A 22,128-nucleotide genomic window follows, 5' to 3' on the forward strand; every position below is an offset into this window, starting at 1 on the left:
TAATTCAGATTACATAAAATAAATAAAAGTACTAAAAAGATGAAACACCCGAAAGAGACTAAAATTAAAATTTTATATATTAAATATAATAAAATTTAGTTTTATTTTAGCTTTAAGCTATAATTAATTTAACATATTACATATTTTTTTGTATTATTTATATATAACATTTAAATTTAATAAAATTTAGATATAGTAAGTTTCATTTACTTAAATTAGTGATTTAAGAATATTTTATACTTATTGTAATATATAGCAGTATCAAATATATTGCTCAAAACATATGAAATATATATATAGGTAAACATTAAATTAAAAACTGTCTTAAAATTTGAATTTGGTTTATTTTTACTATTACAGTACTTGTATAAAGCGGGCATAAAACGGTTTATTTCTTATTTATATTTAGTTATGAGACTATAAATTTAGGTTTACTTTTAAAATTTACCAAATATTAATAAATCTGTATTTATATTTAAAAGATTTTATGTATAGTAATGTTTCGAATTATATACTCCCGCCACAGCAACTGTGCTGTTACAATATCTTAACAATTAGTTCAAATTAGTTATTAAATGCTTTATAAATGCAATAGTTTTATTATATACATATGTAAGGTATTTTTCAAAAACTGATCTACAAAAATATTGTAGTTTATGTAAAGTTATGAGCATTATGTTAAATTTTTTTTTTTGTATAGTTGTTTATATTGGGTAAAATATCTGAAATTATTAATTATAATATAATGCCTTAAACATGTAAGTAACTAAAAAATATAAACAAAATGATTTGTTTTATAGTTTTAAAAACTAAGTCTTATTAGTATGGCACATGCAATCAAACGGCTTTCCACATAATATTCGTATTTATAATAAATGATGTGAATTTAATACGATAATTTATTCATAGGTTTGCATAACAAAATTTTATAAATTTACATTATATGTTGTAAACAGTTTAAAAAAAAACTAATTTATTTTTTCAATCCATATATTACTAAAGTTTATGTAATATGCATGTTTGATCATAAGCAAAATTATTTTTGTACAATAATTTAATTTAAAATATAAAAATATCGTAAAAAAATGTGAAATTTTATTTAAACATTACAAATTTCTATTAATCTTAAATAAATATTAAAAAGATTAGTTTGAAAGTGTGATATCCAGTCATAATCGCATTTGATAGCAGAAGATTATAAACAGAAGATTATAAACCTCACACTTAATTAGTGCTTAGAAATTATTATAACAAATGGAAATGATAACTATTATGGTTAAAATAATTCCATTTGAATAATAATAACTTCAGAAATCTAAGATAGTATATTTCTGCCCATTTTACCAGTTTTTTGGCAAATTATTTTGACTGTCAGTAAGCAATAATAACATCTATGTGTTGATATCTACGCTTAATAAAAATACAAGCATCTATTTTATCTTAGTAGTTCTACAATAACATTGAATCTTTTTACAAGTTTCTGAATTTATATTTATCTGCATTTACGCTATAATACATATTACAAAGGTAGAAATAAACATCATTATTAATACAATAAAATTAAAACAGGCTAGACTTTCACTAAAAGCTTATTAAAATTTAAATCTATTAATAAAAATTAAACATTTTAAAATTTTAAGATTGAAATTCTTCAAAGAAAATTTGGTTAAATTTAAAGGATAAAAGTTAATATAATAATAGATCTCTACCATTTCTTTAGCATGTTAAACTCATAGTCAAATGCTAAGTTGTTGGATTGTTAAAAAGATATCTCGTGAATGCGTATTTTTTTAATTAGACCGGAGTTTACTAAAACGTTAAAAACCATTTCAAAAAAATTACATGTAAATAAACTGGCAACAGCTGACTTGGCAATCCAATTTATATATGCTAAATATTGACATATCATGCCAATTAATACAATTTACCATATTAAATAAGATCGTGAACACCCTAGTACTACAATTGTAACAATTTATTACTGATTTGTAGCAGCATCCTATGATCTGCTTTTTGAGTTCCTGCTGGAAGGAACAGCCGGAACTTGGTCGCTTAAATTCAATTTTGATGAATTTCCATGTGTTTCACACGTAATGTATAAGCACGCAAAATATTACTTATTTATCAACAATTTTGTAAAGTCCAGCATTGAAAGTAATTTTTCACCAAGTCTAACATAATGTTTTATTTTATTATATATAATTTCATACATATATGTATATATTTTTTACATATACTTATTTTTTTGCATATATATATGTATGTATATCCAGAATGTAAATTAAAACAAAATGAAAATTAGTTAAAATCATACATATAATTTATTTTTTCGAATACATTATAATACTTACATATATATTTTAATAATTACTCAAGATCAAAACATTTAAACATAAATTCTTAATATAATTTTTTTATGTGCATGAAATATATTCTTAAATAAATAGCAGACGCATTCAGTGTTGGGGAATATACTCGTAATTACAGTCTGCCTAATATTTTATATAACCAGAGATTTGTATACATAATACTTATTGCTATAATAATGTTTACTCATCTCATCTTAACATTTGCTCAAGGTAACAATAAAAATCTTCTATATATGTATATATAAAATATATGGTCACAAAATAATCTTATCTACTTCTTATTAAACTGTATAGTTGTTTGCAGTTTTTACTGTGCTTCGTCTTTATGGAACAACATTTTTTCCAATTGTTCAAGTAAGTCAAAACCATTTTCCCAAATAACCAAGAGCGGAGGATGTCTCAGCTGGTCTTTGTGTTTTCGAAATTTCTTTTCCAAAGCAAAGCCCTCTCGAGCGCAAGCGATGTCAGTACTGCCAAGTTTAGTGATTGGACAGAAATCATTACTTCCATCGCCTACGTAAATTAAGTTGTCATAACGTATGTTAGAGTGAAGATCTTGCTTTGTGAGGAAGCGTTCTAGCACTTGCTTTTTACATAAATTTGGTGCACTCACATGACAGGTTGTTTGGTGATGATACGGCTTGATGCCTAGTAAGCCGTGTTCATTAAAAACTGCCGGGTTAGTGAATACTTGTAGAAAGTGCTCCGATAAATTATGTGCCTTGAGCCATTCGTCAATAAAAATACTATTAGAGTCACTTATGATGATTAAATCAAAATTGTTTTGCTGCTTCAAACGTTTTATTAGTCGCACAAATCCTGGCACTTCCGGTATAGCACGCACTGCGTCACAAATTTTATATTTCGTAACTTTTTCCTCGTGCAGCATATGAAATATTTTCTGCATATATTGTGTCCATCCAACTGTTTCTATTAACTTGTTCACATCGGAAGTTAAGAGATTCTGGGGTAGCAGATCTCGAACTACAGTGTCCGTATTCTGTGCAACTATTGTGCAATCGAAATCAAAAGCAATTAAATACTTCTTGGTAGTTAATGGTATCGTTTGTTGTGCCATATTTTCGTTGTGTAAAATTAAATAAAATCTGAATTCGCAGCTTTAATTCCGACGTGTTCAACAAGTTCTCCACTAATGATGCTCGTTCTAAATGCAAATACAAATGCCTGCAGCTATTTTTGTTTGCTCTTTGTTTTCCAATTGGAAGAATTGTTTGTTGTTATTTTATCTTTGTTTTCTTTTGCATTAGAATCAAGGTCATCATATGGAAAATTAAGTTTTTATGGTATATAACTGGAGGAACGTTAATTAGATGGAAACAGGGAGAAAGACATTTTTTATAAAAATGTGTAGTTTGGGCACTATGTAGATTTCCATACCCTACACACTAAACTGTATGATAACATATTATATATAATATAATCGAGTTTTACGAATCGATATAACTATGTCCGACTGTAAAATATTTATTGACAATTTACTCGCTTCGTTAATATAATTTACCCGCTACTGCCCAGAACCATTTTTGCCGTGGTAATTGTGGATTATTTTACGACATAGATTTGAGTTTATGTTTTCATGTATTCAATATTAATGCATGAACACAAATAGGATAAGAGTTTGAAAAGACAAAAGTTTAAACAGTTTTATGTGGTATTTAAATAAAATACTATACAAAATAAACTTATGCTGAAAACACAATTAACGCTATACGATGCGATAGTGGTTGCAGTACTAACAAAGGTACATGCCCAATTGCTTTTATGCAACACACAGTACTGTCAAATTTTTAAGTGTGTCGTAACTGTAAGCAGAAGAAATATTGCGCTAAACAATAGTAGAGTGAATGTTATATGAAGAGCATACGGTTCTTTATTTTGTTGTATGTTGTGGTTGATATATGTTAGAATGAATGTTATATGAAGAGAATACGATGCTTTATTTTGGTAACTCAATTTAAAATAAAAATGAAAATGGATAGTAGACTTAAATGGATAGTATCTTAAAAATGTTCTAAATTTCCAAATTCACAACGTCATATATATGACATGGTTATTTTATTAGAATATTCTATTAATTGCTACTTGTTTTCGGGCTGTAATCCGAGTCTATTAAATTTGTGTTATTAGGAAATTTACAATATAAATTCAAAAACTATACTTAAGCATTGAATAACCAGATTATAATAATATAAATTCTATCGATCGTCTATCCATTGGTGTGATAAATTACGCTGTTGTTTTTGGGAAGCTCACCGAAAGTTAATTATGTTTTAAGTAATTATTTGTTATTAGTGCATACACAAATTGGTAATTATAAGCTAAATTAAGGGTATATATTTAAATAATATATAGATAACATTTAATATTTTATTTTTGTTCATATGAATTGTATTTGAAGGACCAATTGCAGAACACCGTGTGATTGCTATGAATTACTTTTGTAGAATATATGTATAATGTAATAAATAACATAATGTAATAAATATTAATAGATAATCAATTTGTTTTCAAAAAAAAAAAAAAAACCCGATACCAGCAAATATCTCTGTCGAAATTTGAATATGCTACACAGATTATACTTGTACATTTTATTTCAAGTAATATTTGTGTTGATGTATGAATCAGCTGTTTTGGTTTGAATTTAAATTTTTGTATTGGTTTTTTCCGCAGCACTAGTGTTCTCACCAGATTTTACAGAAAGCTGTTCCATGAAAATCTGTGTAAAGAGTGTAATTTGGCACTTTATTTGTGTTACGCTCTCAGTTTGTACTTTACTTGTGATTAACTAGAGTTTTACTACGAGTAGCTAGTGGAACAGACCTATTATATTATAAAACTCTGTGAATAGTTTCTATGTTTAATTATAATATTATTACTAATATCATATGTTTTTGCTCTTCTCTGTGATAATCTAAATATTAACTGTTAAAACGTATTACAAATAAAAAAAAATTATGTGAATACATTTTCAATTTACATTTTTGCATTATAACAGATTAGTAGTATATTATATATGGTCAGAATGAATGTTTAAAATTTTATTAAGAATATTAATTTTTAAATATTCTCAACACACTGTCGTTTGTATATTTCTTTCATATCAGCTGTCACTTCGCAGCTAACTTCAATACAAACAGCAGCGCTCATTCATGTGCGGTTGTTCGAATAGTTTGGGTGTAGGAACGATTTGCGCGTAATTGTTTTTGTTTTTGCTGTTGAGCGTATAACGCGTAAACAAATAGAATTTACAATGGAAACAAATGAAAAACAACAATCTTGTTCTGTAGCAAATTCTACAACAAGAAAATCAAATGCTTCTTTCAATTTAAAAAGTTATAAAGTGCAAGGAACGTTGTTACGTGAGGATTTTGATGGTGGTCCCGTTAGTTTGGATGAAATAACAAACGGTTTATTTTTGGGTAAGTGTTTACGAAGAGACTCATAATCATTTTATATATTATAAGTATTAATATATATTTATGTACATTTAAAAAATAGTTTCAAAATGTATGAAATAATTTATATGAATGTTCAATGTTCTATAACTGTTCATGTTGTAAATTGCTTTTTTTCCACTAACTTTGTATTATATATTTGTATAGGTAACTTATCTGCAGCAACAAATATGGAAACTTTGAAGTCCTTCAAAATAAAACATATTTTAACATTGGACACTGTGCCTCTACCAAAGCATATATTGGAAGCAACGTTCCTTACTACAAAGTTTATACAAAGTAAGTTGTATGTATAAGTAATACCAACATATAATCAATCAATTTATATATGTTGACTTTATATTATTAAACATGATAATACTATTATTTATACAAGTCAATTCAAACGTGTATATAAACCAAACACTAAATATATTTATCCATATATGTATTATAAAGTTTTTTTATTTAAAGATGCACATAATCTTTTGTCTATGACCTTCTAGCATTTGTAATTAGTTGTTTTTGTGTCACATTATGTTCTGATGTTTTGAGTGCAGCGCTATGAATAGCGGTATTTGTATTTATGTTTTATAAAGCTGTAGTCATCTCAGTTGTTTATCATATTGACAAATGGGTGCCACTTTCATGTAAATACCTTCTGTTCATCTGCGTACATAAGTTTTAAGGTGCTTATTAATAAAACTTGGATGATTGAAAAAAGGCTTCAACAGAATAATGTCGCCAATGCAGTGCTTCCTAGTTCGCTGCACATTACAAGAAAGGGAGACTTATTAATATTTTATCACACATGAATGATAACATTTTACATATACATGTGTTTGTGCTTACACACGGGCAGAAATCTATTGAGTTGACATTAAGGATAACATTAGGAGAATTTGCTATTTTTTCTTTTATGCAGCAATATACCAACAAACATATCTACATGAAAGTTGAAATATTAATTTTTATTTATATAAAGAATTTAATCTGTAGGTAGTTGTGTGTAACGTCATTTTGACAGCCTACACCCTACATGAAATTTTTGAAGCTAATCTGTGATGTTAATAAAGATAGTGATCCATTTACTTCTAAATTTGAGATCTGTGACTGGCTCAAAAGTTTGTAATGCTTTCATATAAAATAATTAATCTGGAGGGATCTGGGCAATTGTACAGAAAACGTTTGTTTTTTTTTTTTCAAAGCGATTTGAATTTTGAGAAGCCTAATTTTTGGAGTCATACAAAAAATGTGTAAACAATTACTTGACAGTCAAAAAATGATATAGGATTTGTTTTTGTTGTGGATTTCGTTTAATTTACAACAAACTGCTAATTTTTTTTATGTTAACATTCCTAATATAATAATTATTAAATTATTTATCATCATATTTAAACTAAAAGTGGCATTTTCGCGGTTATAAATTAAAAAAGTGAATTTTATTGCAATGTGTGTAGTCATAAATTGCTATTGTTTTTCACGATACTGTATACACAGTCAGCGTGAAAATAAAGTGTACACTACATATCCAACATTTGTTTGTTCTATTCCAATAGTTTAAATAGTGGATTCGACATTTGTTTGTTCTATTCCAATAGTTTAAATAGTGGATTCGATTTTTATTTTTTTATAAAACATTCAAATCTCTTTAAACTTAAAAAAAATTTTTGATTTGTTTCACAGCAAAAAAAGCAATACAACAAAAAACTGTAAATACTGTAATACTAAATACAGATTGATTGCGTCTAATTAAAGTGTGCAGTAATAAATTTAATAAATAAATGAACTCCCATCGTAACTTACTGTAGATATTGTTTTTCTTTTTGATATGCCTAATTTTTTCCTCTCCATGTTTTCTTATCAAATACCTCGAATTTGCTGTCATAACTTAACAGGACATTTTCGTTGGTATTTTTGAGGTATTTTAATTTTGAATAATATGACTTTCGAGCACCCATGTATGCAGTTTTCTAAGACTTCAAAAAACCCTTTGAAAGCCACAACCGCTAATTTATCTGGTATGTGTTACTGAAAAGAGGTATGACTACAAAAATTATAACATAAATCTAAACATACAACTATACAACAATATAAAATGCAGGGCCATACATAAAAAAGGAACTCTCTAACGTTTTTCGAGTTGAAATGGTAGTTTGACACGGATGTACTCTGTCGCCTATCATATTCATTCTAACTGTAGACGAAATTCTGAACAAAGTGCTTAGAAACATGTATTCAATGGGGCATATTCGAGCATCTGCAAGATTTAAACTTTGGCGTTGGGATTCTATTGAGTTATATCGAATTACAAAATAAGTTTGAGTGAGTAAGGAATGCCGCTCAATGTGCTGGACTTGCGGTTTAAAAGAATCGTTCCTATGCCCCACTAGGACACTAAGAAAAAATAAAACTTTAATTTAAATTCCATAAAAGTTATTCTAGAGGTTCGGTCATGAGGCTCCTAGGTGCAATAGTTCAAAACAAGTTTTTATAAAAGAGATGTGTGGGAGTTTATTTGAACTCAACTTGGGTCAAGGTGGAAAAACCTAGCCACTTCAATGGGACGGGTTTACCGATCGATTGGACCCAAGTCAGTCTGTGCATGAGACATGAAAACAGATGGGCGATTTTAAAGCGGATAGAGGTGAACTTATCGCATACATTCAGAGTTGACGCATTTATACGTAGAAAGTAATTGTTTAGCATATGGCAACGTGAAAGGTGTCATTCTTCCCAAGAGAGGTGTCGATATATCCATGATATCAAGAATGGGATCGACGTATGTATGTTGTAAGAAGCGCTTTACTACACGTGATGCCATTTGAATGTCCATCTGTGTGCAACGCAAGAAGTTATTGCTGGGACAGAAGTTGCAAGAAGCATTTTGGATCCTGCTTGTTAGGTGGCCAACATGTGATGTCAGCCAGTCGAAATCCGCAGTTCATAGTTATTTTTTCGAATCTTCCATAAGTTAACAAACTAAAAATTTACATTTTATTATATTTAAGAATTATATCTACTTCAGATTATTTAGTTATGTTACTTAGGAAAAACTAAGTTGTCTTTTCAGTTGACTTTGCGTCGGTTACGTTTAGGCTTGGTCGAAGGCTACAAGGTTTCGTGCATCATCAATGAATAATTGATCATCAATAAATGATTGATTATCAATGAATAATAGATCATCAATGAATGGTTGATCATCAATGAATGATTGATCATCTATGAATGATTGATCATCAATGAATGATTGATCATGATTTGTTTGTATTCAGTGTAAATATCGACATTGAGACTGTCAGCAATAGTTGAATGACTACTCTGGGAAGTTATCGGTCTACCCAACTTTGTTTTTTTTTTATAATTATCTATTATTTTTATAGTTGTTGAGTTGGTAATATGAAATATTGCTTTAAAGATTATTTTTTACGAAAACTAGTCATTTGGAGAACATTTAGAATCTTGTTTATAAACATTACTAATTTATAATTAAAAATTAATAATCCTAATGTTTTATGTTTCTCATGAAAGTAAGTTCATGAAATTTATAAGTTTTGAATTTGCGGCTGCTTGTAGTTTCTTGAATAATGTGCAGACGTTACCAATCCTATTAATAAGGTTTTATTAATATATATTTTATCTTTATACATCGAACCGCTTTGTTTGAGAATTGTCAAATCGCTATTTGGATGCTAACATATGCAATCATATATTTTGTGACAGTTGACATATCTCCTTATAGATTTTTTGTAATAATTTTGGTTTTATATTAAATATGATAAAAGTCTAAAAATGCAAATAATCAATGCGTAATAAAGCGAATGCACTTAATATACTAAAAATTATGTTAAAAATTGAATAACAAATTTAAGATATTTTATGCACAAGAAATTTATTTAAATATTTGTATAATTAGATAATTCGTATTTATAAAATGTCTATATGAACTCATTTCTTTTATTTGTTAATTTGCTTTCCGATGATCACTTAAAAGAGCCAATCAATTTATATAAACAAATAATGTTTATAAATTTCGAGTACTAAATATTTTTAATAAGACTTTTGCCTTTATTCAATGAAAATAAAATAAATAAATTAATGTATTAAAATTTAATCTAATTTCGCTAATTAGTTGCTGATATGCCAAAAGAAGATATTCTCCACAATTTGGATCAGTGCTTAGATTTTATCGGTAAGGCATTACAGTTGGAACAACATATTCTAGTACATTGGTAAGAAAAATTTTTGTATCTCACATCGAAAACTGTTCATAATTATTAATTTATTTTAGTTATTTCGGTGTTAGCCGGAGCTCTTCCGTTGTTATTGCTTTTGTAATGAAAACTCATGACCTGGACTACCAACAAGCATTTGATTTGGTGAAATCAAAAAGGCGGTATGTGCAGCCAAATTCTGGATTTATAGCACAGTTAAAACTTTATAAACGTATGGGTTGTAAAATTGACACCCAATACCAAAAATATAAAATTTATCGATTACGTTTAGCGGGAGAACAAGTTCGTAAAGGTAAAATTATAATTATATTCTTTCTAACTTAATTATTTTAATTTTTCATTGACAACATTTCATGTATGAATTATATATTTGAATATGGTTCTAAACATATGATTGATTGCATTTTAAAAATTAATTTTGGTGAATTAATTTTTACTGAAGGCCTCGCTGAGTGAATCCCATATATTAACAATAAATTATATTTGAATATATGCGTTAAAAACCACAAATCAGAAGAAAGAAGAAAAGAAAGGAAAGAATTTGTTTAGGTATTGGTTTGATTACTTTATCCACATTCTTTAAAATAGTTGAAAACTTTTTTAAAAACTGGGTTCACTCTAGAAAATTATATCTTTACTTTTTATTTCTTTACTTTTCGTTTCGTTGGGTTTTTGTCCAACATCTTCAGGGGTATCTGAAATATTTTTTTATTATTTAATAATTATAATTTTTTACAATGTAAAAATATATTTATAATTTTTGATGATGTTAAAATTCAACATGTACACAAATAAATAACAAAAACAATAATAAAACAAAACAATAATATTTAAAAATTTAAGAATTTAATCTATTATATAAATAATATTAATTTTTGCATTCTCAAAAATAATTATTTACAAATAATTAAATATAAGAATTATTTTCAAGACCACTGATGGCAATACTCGAAACAGCTGTATGGTCAGCCAAAAATTCAATTAATTAAAATAATATAAAAATGAATTTTTGTTGTTGTAGTTCATTACTGTTCGAAAAAACCTCTTTATTAATTTTTTTCTAATATAAGTTTCTGTATCCATATAGATTTTTATTAAAAATTACTCGATATCAATTTTATATAATAAATAAATAATATAATTTTTATATAATTTTTTAGTAAAAATATTGCCGCAAAGTTTTAATAATTTGATTAAACCTGATCCATCAGTAACACAAGAAAATCCGGAACCAATAGTGTATCGGTGTCGTAAATGCAGGCGTATATTGGCTTCAAAATCACATTTACTAGCACATCAAAGTAAATCAAATTTAAATGTGAATGCTAACATACAAATTTCCTCTGGAGATGCTCAAACACCTCAGCAACAGACAACACGTTTACTTGATCAAATAGCGTCTCAAATGCGTAAAGCTTCCATTGGTTCTCCTACAGACGAACCACAAAATAATACTGGAGATGAGCAAATATTTTCAACATGTAAAAGTATTATATTTGTTGAGCCGATTGCCTGGATGAAAAATATATCGCATAATACCCAAGGACGATTAAATTGCCCTAAATGCGAACAGAAGTTAGGAAATTTTAGTTGGATAAATGGTAAGTGCAATATATTACTTTTTTTTGCAAAAGTTGTGAATTTAATGGTTTTTGGTTGAATAAGAGCGGTCTGTCAGCGTATATATTACAACACTGATATCGTGAGGGAATGTCTTAATGAGTTCGTTAGATGTTTTTAAATTTAAGAGAATCGAATTAGGACACAGATGTGTGTACTTTTTTGAAATAAATTTTTTTATTTGAGATGAATTATGAAATTAAATACCGTTTTCAAATAATAATTAATATTATTAAAATTAAGACAAACGGTATGCAAAATTTCTAAAAAGCCAATTTCTTTTACAATTGATTGTTACGAAAATAGGAACTTATATTTTAATAAAAAGGTACTACATACAGTGGTATTAATACATTATTGTCCTAATTGCTTTTGTTAAATTCATTAAATATTTAAGTATTTTTGAAATTTAATGTCTTCCCAAATGTGTATAGTTTTCAAAGCTACCTATTTTTCTTGGCATACAATGCGGCGTTTGAAAGTTAGACATTCAAATGTCTGTCATTGCCTCTGCCTAATATGCGATGGGCTGGATGTAATTAGTTGCAATAAAATTTTTATGCTCACCAATGATCACACCTTTTTTGATAAATGCAATCTTTTTGAAATAAATAAATCAATTTTATTTGAATTTTAGGTTGCCAATGTCCTTGTGGAGAGGAAGTGTCGCCAGCATTTTATTTTATTCCATCTAAAGTGGAACTCTCTAAAGCAGTACAAAACGTTCAAACCACTGTTTAATTATATCAAACATCAGCAAGTTGAGCTTATTTCGATACAAATTGTTATTTTCCAGCATAAGATACTAAGGAACGATGTAATAAACAGATAAGTTAAAACTTTTCCACTACTAACACTATTTAATATTATGAATTAACATAATCAAAAAACAAAAAAAAACTACATTTAAACAATATAAATTTTTTATGCTTCCATTATGAAAAACTTAATTAATTAATATAAAGTTGGTAAAAATATATTATAAAAAATTTGTTAAATATTTTTACTATTGTGGCGATTTGTTAATGAATACCAAAGAAAGTGTTTAGGGATTATTGGATAAATATTGAACATATAAAATGAAAACGGTTTCGGTTTAAATTAAATATTAATATGTCTTCTCTAAATATATACTAATATTATTGTGATAAATTATTTTTAAGGTGTGTCGAAATATAAGCTTTTTCTAATTATTTAACCATAATAAGATAATTATATATTTTATTTATTATATATATAATACATATATGTCATAATAATATATATGTTTATATATATATATATATTATATATATATTTTTTTTTTGCAAATACGGGCTATTAAAAAATAATTATTTTATTTATTTTTACATAAAACATTTTTTTAATGGTTTCTTTTTTAATTGTTTTTATTCTAAGTAATTTTATAAAATAATATAAAGATGTTTCGAAATAGTAGTTTCTATTAAGTAAAATAGTCACTACTTTCATAACTGACGTGTAATTACAATTTAAAACATAATATATATATATATATATATATATATATATTATTTAATCAATGATTGAAATCAAAAAATTTGCTTTCATGGTAACATATAAAATAGAATGCATCTCTTCATATACACACGTCTCTTATATACTATATTTACCTTTCTGAAAATTGTAGTTTTTATTAAATGTATTATCTACATTTTACATTGTGGAAAATTTGTTGACAAGTTTTATTGGAACGATAATAGGCCTGATCTTTTGTTAGTCTGTTGCAAAAAACTACATAAAATAAGCGCTTCTTAAGGTGGCAACACTTGCAATACGGTCATATATTTACTCAGTTTCAATAAATGAAACTGATATAATATGTATTTGCAAAGCACAAAAAAACTATATATCATTTGAAATATTTTATGAAAAATTTTATTCTATTATATGCAAAAAGATATAATAGGTAAATAAACATTTATACAATGTTGCGCCTGAATGCGCTACTATTATCGTGGGTGTGTTAACTTGTATAAATTAAAATGTTCACTATATAACTATTATTGGCAAATTTTTTTTTTTAATTATTGCCCTGTGTCGTGGTCCCTATCGGTGTTGATATTACAAAAAAAACACGTGGAGTTGGGGTTCAGCTCTTGTCTATTTATTAGATTTAAACCCTACTCTAAATGCCGTCGTTGCTTCGCTATGATCCGGAACTTCTGATGCCGACCTGTTGCTGCTGGTGTTGTTAATTCCAACTTAGTGGTTGATGGGATTACTTCCGCTGCAGTTGTTTACTGGTGTTGTTCTGCTTATACTTCTGCTGTGCCTCTGCTGCTTTCCATGAAACAACTATGATCACAACCGAGTTAGTTTTTGTTAAAGATTAGGGCTATTGCTGGTGGTAACACAGTGTTTTGCTCGGGAAACGTGAAGGTTGTTGTTGTTTTGACCAAGAATCACATCAGTTCAAAAGGAGGAAAAACGAAGTAAAATGGAAGATGAGGAAGAAGATAAATCTTATGTTGGTTAACGGCTGCTGAAGAAAAACGAATTTTGGAGTACGATATTTGTTTTAAATTGACTTAAACACAAACGTTTTCGTTGCTTTTAATTATTTTGGTGTTCGCAATTGTGCTTTAACGATATTTGTTTTAGATTGTATTAAACACAAAACGTTTTCGTTGCTTTTAAATATTTTGGTGTTAGCAATTGAGCTTTTGACGATATTTGTTTCAGATTGTATTAACACAAAACCTTTTCGTTGTTTTTAAATATTTTGGTGTTAGCAATTGAGCTTTTGACGATATTTGTTTCAGATTGTATTAACACAAAACGTTTTCGTTGCTTTTAAATATTTTGGTGTTAGCAATTGAGCTTTTGACAATTTTTGTTTCAACAATTTAGAATCACTTCATTCAAGTTAGGGCTGTTTTCTATCACTCATAGAATTCACTTTATTTCACTTTCTTTCATTGCTTAACTTAACCATTTTCTATTTTGAAATCACAAAGTCAAAATGCTTTAGAACCGTGCAGCCCGACTGTGATATATATGAACACTAGAACGTTAAGATCGCGCTATTGCTTTCGGTTTAGATCGTTCCTTGTTCGATGGAGACACAACAGCAACTGCCAGTCAAAAGTTTCTGTACTTTTGCGTTAGCTTCCAAAGTAGCGTGTTTGCTGGTCACGTTTTGTAGTGTCAGCACATTCCACGCTCGCGTTGCGGGATCGTTGCCTTCTGCTACCGCATCGTAACATGAGACTTAGTGCCAAGGCTATACTTGCATATTTATTTAATAACGGCCAAACCGTTTTTTTCACACCCTATCGTGCATGTAACCACAACACCTGCCGTACATTCTCCGGCAGGGCTGTCTAAACCAGAGACAATACAATTCTTTGAGCAGATTGAAGGTCCGCAGAAACAAGTACAAATTAATTTATTTCTTCTTATATGAGTTTTTTTAATAAAGCAACTTTATTCATTTATTGTTTCTTAATAACTAAAAGATACAGTTTTTGATTTTCTTATCCTAAGCCAATTGTATATATTAATTTGCAGTGTTAAGCTACAATACAGTTTGTAGCTTAGGAGAACTACATGTTACTGTTTATAATATAAAACATAATTTATGGAGCAAGCACTTTTTATATGAACTGAACTTAACAGTTTTTATATAAACTGATCTTGAGCCTTAAACTCCGGATGCAGCTGTGTAAACAAGGACTATGCTGTGTCAGCTATGTATTAATTGTATTGTAACGGGATTTTTGGATAAATGTATATAGTGTGTTGTATATTTGAGGTACTAAACTTACATACATCCATGGTTTTTTTGTAGAGAAATAAAAATTTATTTTTTCGAACAATTTGTACCAGATTTTTATGCCTTAAAAGTCTGGTATATTGAAATTATTGAATAGTTTATAAACTTATAGAAATGTATAATTTAATTAAAAAGAATACGATATTAATTTCGAAATTTATAATTTATTGCTTTTTAAATAATCACACGTTCTTATTTTTTTTTTCTTTAACCGACCTTGAATAATCTGTATCTGAATATTTGAAAAACGTGTATCAGTATTAATATAGAGAATTTATTCGCAATAAGAACAGAGATAGAGTTAGTTTAAATTATATTATTTATTTTATTTTTTTATATAACTGTCTTAAAAAATATTTAGTTTTTTAATAATGATAAACGTTAATATACATATTGAAGTCAGAAACTAGCGTGTCTTGCCTCGGCGGTGTTCAAAATTCAACTGAACTCTTTTATTTCTTTTATCTCTTATGGTATACATTCTTAATCTTGTTCACTTGGGTACAGTGCACACTTATTACCACAATTCGGCTATTCTGACCTTTAAGATCCCCTGATCCTGCCGAGCTCAACTTAAGCTTACTTTATTTTTAAAAAAAAAAATAGCCTTTTCGCGACTATTGAATCAAGGCTTACAACTCATATTCCCTTGTATGGAACACTTGAGAATTGGAAGCCCTCAACGTCCTCCAAAAGCTATCGCTCATTTTCTAATATCTTAGTTATTTGGTACGGACCCTTAAATTTAGGTATTATTATTTTTTTCGATACACCCGTGTGAGAATCGTAATTTTTAACCATTACGTGATCTCCTACCTTATGTTTCGTTGATTCCCTGCGCTTCTTATCAATGTATTGTTTATTGTAATCCTGCGTCTGTGATTGTATTGCATTTGCCTGGCTACGAACTAATTTAATATCCCTTTCATAGTTCTATTGTACCTCTTTATTCAGTACCAAACAACATTCTACTAGGATGTTCATTTATCATTCTGTGCAACGTGTTGTTCATTATGAACTCAACCGTTTTTACAATTTATTCCCAGTTCGGAACTATTTCGGAGTCTACTAGTTTTGTTAGCATTGGTTCTAAGTTTCGATTAACTCTCGCTACTTGTCCGTTTGCTTGAGGTTACCCTGTGGCCATTTTTATGTGTTTAACGTTGTTGACATCTAAGAATTGTTGAAATTCTTTAGATGTGAAACAGGTTCCTTTGACTGATACAATAATTTGAGGACGACTGTAAGATCTGAAATAAGTTCTAAGTGATTCTATAACTTCTTTACTACTTGTGGTTTTTGTAGTATATCAATAATAACCAATATATATTTCTTTTTAGTTTTGTTATTACTGCATATTGGGCCATAGTGGTCTATGTGTATGACATTGAATGGCACATTGCCCTTTGGTACAATATGCAGAAATCCCTCAGCATCCTTAAAAACTCGTATTGCCCCAAAGGCGTTATGAAAGACGTATGCTTAACTGACTCTTAATGCATATATACATGGAAAAATCCGTTTTTCAAGTCTAACTTTGTGAATATTTTTTTTTTTAGCTAATCTCTCTAACAAGTCGTCTATTAACGGAATCGAATATTAATCTTAATCTTAATTAATCTAAAATCAGCACACATTCGAAATTCGCCAGTTTTTTTTTAGTTTTCACATTTCCTTTTTTTAACAGAATTTTAGCTTTCACATTTTAATTTACAATTATTGATAACCAATCTTTTCTTTACAGTCTTATTTTCTTTTTCAAGTAAAATTAAACTCCACTAGCAAACTCCACTAGCATTTAAAAAATCTCTTCCTAATATAACAGAATGAATCATTGACTCGTCTCCAACCACCACTAGATAAACTTGAACTTCTTTATTATTAATTTTTATATGAACTGAAAATTTTACATACATTTTTTATTTAGTTTTATTAATTTGTGCTGGAACTAGAGACTTCTTAATAAAGCTAATGGGGCTCTCGAAATCAATGAGATGTTCTACAAACATAGATACACTAGAATTATTTGCAACTTTTACATGTAAACATCTTACGTACTCATTGCTGACATCAAAGGTCAAGTTTTTTTTATATTGGACACAATCCGATGCACGATGTCCAACGACTCCACAAGCGAAGCATGAACCAATTTACCGTTTTGGCTTCTTGTATTCCGCCAAAAAATGTCCAATTCTGTTGCAGTTGAAACACTTGAACTTTGTTTTGTCTGCATCACTGGCAAGTGATGAGAGTGTAGACTGATGCACCTGCCCCTGTTGCTCCACTGACGTTAGAACTCCTCTTATCATTTGAGGTCGTGCTTTAAAGTTAACTTTTTTTAGTGCTTGAAATAGTTCATTTGTAGACGAATATCTTTCATCAGGAATTCTTTCTATTATGAAGTCGACCAACTCATCTTCGCACATTTTTAATTCATTTGCAAGTATTAGTTTAGCAAGTATTAGAAATAATCAGTAAACCGTTCACCAAATTTCCAAATGCGATTTTCAAATTTTTTACATAGTACAACTTTGTTTTCCTGAATATCTATCATTTTTTTCATCTCATATAATATGTGTCAGCCTCCGAGTTTAAATAAAACACGTCTGTGTAGTTAAGAGTGTCCAGTCAAACTGACTTTCATTTCTTTATTATAATTCTTACCAGTGTGACCACATCCCTGAAAAATAAAATGCTATATCGGCTTTAAAAAAATGCTAAAAAAAAATAAAACTTTATGACGTTTTAAACATCAAATAAGAACATAATAAAGAATATTTTATTTATTTGCAATATATTACATTATCAAAAATTTACAAAGAAGAATTCTATGTAAATACATCTTCCAAATTGATATCGTATAATACTTCCTCATCTTGAACGGAGTTTCGTAAAGCATTGTTTTCGTTACTGAATTTTTTTACGAGATCGAGAGGTATTTCAAAGTTTTCGCAACATTTATTTTGCAATTTTAAGCCACAACGTATGTAAAGAATAGAATTCATTATTTCGATAAGGATTTTGTTTCTAAGTTTAGTTTTTACTAAATTCATTGCACTAACCACACGTTCAACCTCCGCATTACTAAAAGGTAACACTAAAAATTTCATTACAAAAGTCGCCAATTCATTAAAGGGATTTTCATATATTGCATTCTTGTATTCAAGCACACAAATCCAAAAATCGATGGTTGAGTTTATATTATTCCAAGTATGAAGTGTTAATTTTTGCCACTGAAGTTCTATATTGTGGTGATTTCCTCATCACTCATCCTTATTTTTTCTTCTTGAAAAGTGTCAAATATGTTACTTCTATTAATTTTTAAACTATTTTCGACAGAAAAAAAATTAATTTTCTTTAGAGTTAATAGGTTGTGTGGTAATCTTTGCCGTATTTGATATATAAAATCAATTATGAAATTTCGATATGTAAGTCTAATTTGTTCTTCTGTAACTGCATCTATAGTATCTCTTTTCGTCTTTAAAAAGTTTTCGAAACTATAACTGAAATATGGTGTGGGCACCAAAAAATGTTTCCAAAGATGAACTTAATGGTTCAAAAAGATCAGATTTTAAAACTATTGGATTGCAAATTTCCTGTACAAGAATATGCAGTTCTGAAAATAGCAGCGATTGATTTCCTTAAAAATTGACAGTGCTCATTTCGATTTTAATTGTTTGTTTTCGGAATGATTTTTTCACAACTATTGCACTACTACTTGAGCTGGAATCTTCATTTTCATTTATATTTAACTGGTGCATATATTTTAAATGTGTTCTTAAATTAAATATTCTGTTCCTTTTCAACGAATGTTTGCAAATTTTACAAACTGCTAAATCGCTATCACTATTTATATTAAAATGTTGAAGAATTGCGAATTTATTAAGTCGCGGAGCCATGATACACCGATTAAAATGAAACACTTTAGAATAACGGCAACTTTGTATATAATATGTTCTACATATTACTTAAAATTTTCCCACAAATATCATTTGTATTTACAAATATAAACATATATATATATATATATGAATTAATAATTAATAATTAATAATTAATATTTCGAATGAATTTTTGGAAGAAATTTTAGAAATGGAAGGTTGTAATGAAAATATTGAACCAACTTTAAAAACATTGAGATCGGGATTTTTCCATTTCTAAAATTTCTTCCAAAAATTCATTCGAAATAGTTTCATATATATCTTTACTTTCAGTATTTTTATTTTCTGACATATTTTCTAGTTCCAATTGAATATTCTCGTTTTGATTTTTATGAAATTCTACAAAATACACATTACGACTGATTGTTTTTTTGTGAGTTAATTTATCAAATAGACGATATGCTTTTGATACATCTGAATATCCGACCATCAAGTATTCTTTTCCTTTTGGTCTGAGTTTGTTGCTCTGTTTTTTATCTAATGCAATTGCCATACATCCAAAAATTCTTAGATGTTTAACAATAGGTTTACGATTAAACCATGCCTCATACGGTGTCATCCCATCTAAAGCCTTTGTAAGAGCTCGGTTACGTAAATATGCTGCAGTATTTACAGCTTCTCCCCAAAGTGATTCATCAACACTAGATCCATTAATCATACATCGAGCCATTTCTAATAAAGTTCTATTAAGTCTTTCGGCCTCACCATTTTGCTGTGGTGTATATGGAGCACTCAATTGTCTTATTATCCCATTAATTTTTAGGTAATTATTAAATTCTTTATTTATAAATTCGGTCCCGTTATCACTTCGAAGTATTTTAATTCTCTTGTTCGTCTGACGTTCGACCATTGTTTGAAATTCTTTAAAAACGCTAAAAACTTCATCTTTACTTTTTATGAAATATACAAAAATATATCTTGATTTATCGTCAATAAATGTTAATATGTATCGCGATCCACCATTTGAAGGTTTGCTCATTGGACCACATAAATCGGTATGAATTATCTCTAAAATTTCGTTTGCTCGATTACGTGAGTTTGGAAACGGCTTTACGTAGCATTTGTTTTTTAAACATATCATACAATCTAAATTATTATTAATTTTCGTATTAATTCCATAAACCATTTCTTTTTCAATAATTTCTTTTAAACTATTAAAATTTAGGTGTCCAAATCTTTCATGCCATTTTTTGGCTTCTTCATTTGTATTATAAGCAACAAGTAAGTTATTGTTGTTAATGTTATTTAAATTTAAAAAGAATAGATCTCCAACTCGATTAGCAGTTAATAAAATTTTATTATCTTTGTTCAAAATAAAAGCTTTATTTTCTCCAAACTTTACTGCATAGTTTTTTTCAACTACTTTACTAACGGACAAAAAATTGCATTGTAACTGTGGTACATATAATGTATTATTGAGTTCTATGTTTATTCCGTTGCTACACAATTTAATTTTACCTTTCCCTTTTGCATCAATCTTCGTTCCACCGGCAACTATTATGTTTTCTGAATGTTCTCTTAAATCGTCAAACAATTCTCTCTTACAGCATAAATGAGCAGTAGCTCCACTGTCAAAACACCATTGATCTTTGTCTAACATACTTAAGTTTGATGCCGCTGCTACAGCACTAAGGTGTTCTCTTTTTTTGATTTGACACTGTGATGCATAATGACCTCGTTGAGAACAATTATAACACTTTACATTTTTAAAATTTGCTTTACTTACAGTTTCATATTTTATATAGTTGTTGTTTTTGTTTTTGATAGAATTAAACTTGTTATTCTTAGAAAAATGCGCTTGTTTTGTAAAGGAATTCTTAGCAACAAATGCTTGAATAGCCTCTGCGTGTTCCTCGATTTTTTTCTTTGACTTTCTTCACTTAATTTAATTTTTAGTACATTAAGACTGGGAAGCTGATCTCAGCTTTCTAAAGCCACCACAAGACTCTCATACATTTTAGGCAAACCAGCCAGTACCATAATTACTAATAATTCTTCTTGAAGCGTTATACCAATCTCGCTCAACGTATCCACAATCGAAGTAAATTCTGAAATATATTGTTGAACTCCACCATCATCCTTCATTTTCTTACTTATCAATTGTTTAAGCAATGTAACTTTTCTGATCGGCCCTTTTGGTAAATGAATCTCCCGCAAAATTTCCCAAATTATTTTTGCAGTTTCACACCGTTTAATATGTTGGATTTGGCCTGGTGTTGCAGCCAAAATTATCGTTTCCATCGCTTTTTCATTTTTGGTTTTCCATGCCTTACTATCTGCGGCTTTTTCAGTACTGGGCAATGGTTGTTTTGTTTCGCCACACACAACGTCCCACAACTCTTGATGCACCAACACACTTTATATTTGAAGACTCCATGAGTCATAATTGTCTTCACCAAGTTGTAACGACCTTTTCCGGCCCTATCTATAGCCGGGGTATAACGCAGCGAGTATACCAGGGGTATGTTAAAAGAATTTTTGAATAAGAACAGAAGACACTGTGTTTCGTATTTTTATGATGTTTATTAAAATTAATGAGGATTTTATAAGTTATAGATGAACTAAAACCAAAGCGTTGGATTGTTGAGAGCGCTGGAAAACCGGAAGCGTTTGATTGTTCAGGTGTTGGACAAACAAAAGCGTTGAACTGTTGAGGCGTTGGACAAACAGAAAACCGGAAGCATTTGATTGTTGAGGCGTTGGACAAACAGA

The 22,128-nt window shown here is 28.7% G+C and overlaps 2 protein-coding genes across 2 annotated transcripts; one reads left to right on the forward strand and one right to left on the reverse strand.

Annotated features, from left to right (window-relative positions):
• Positions 1-2,380: 2,380 nt before the first annotated feature.
• LOC119669109 (pyridoxal phosphate phosphatase PHOSPHO2-like) lies at positions 2,381-3,636 on the reverse strand. The gene has a single exon (XM_038078890.1). The coding sequence runs from the start codon at positions 3,445-3,447 to the stop codon at positions 2,677-2,679; it is 771 nt and encodes a 256-aa protein (XP_037934818.1). The 5' UTR covers positions 3,448-3,636; the 3' UTR covers positions 2,381-2,676.
• A 1,838-nt stretch (positions 3,637-5,474) lies between these two features.
• LOC119666982 (dual specificity protein phosphatase MPK-4) lies at positions 5,475-12,529 on the forward strand. Its single transcript, XM_038076263.1, has 6 exons — positions 5,475-5,809; positions 5,993-6,124; positions 9,957-10,056; positions 10,116-10,351; positions 11,220-11,660; positions 12,317-12,529. Exons 1-6 carry the CDS (start codon positions 5,641-5,643, stop codon positions 12,418-12,420), a joined length of 1,182 nt encoding a protein of 393 aa, XP_037932191.1. The 5' UTR covers positions 5,475-5,640; the 3' UTR covers positions 12,421-12,529.
• The last annotated feature ends 9,599 nt before the right edge of the window (positions 12,530-22,128 follow it).

This window comes from Teleopsis dalmanni, chromosome 1, assembly GCF_002237135.1.
Source record: "Teleopsis dalmanni isolate 2A chromosome 1, ASM223713v2, whole genome shotgun sequence".
NCBI classification, from domain to species: Eukaryota; Metazoa; Arthropoda; class Insecta; order Diptera; family Diopsidae; genus Teleopsis; species Teleopsis dalmanni.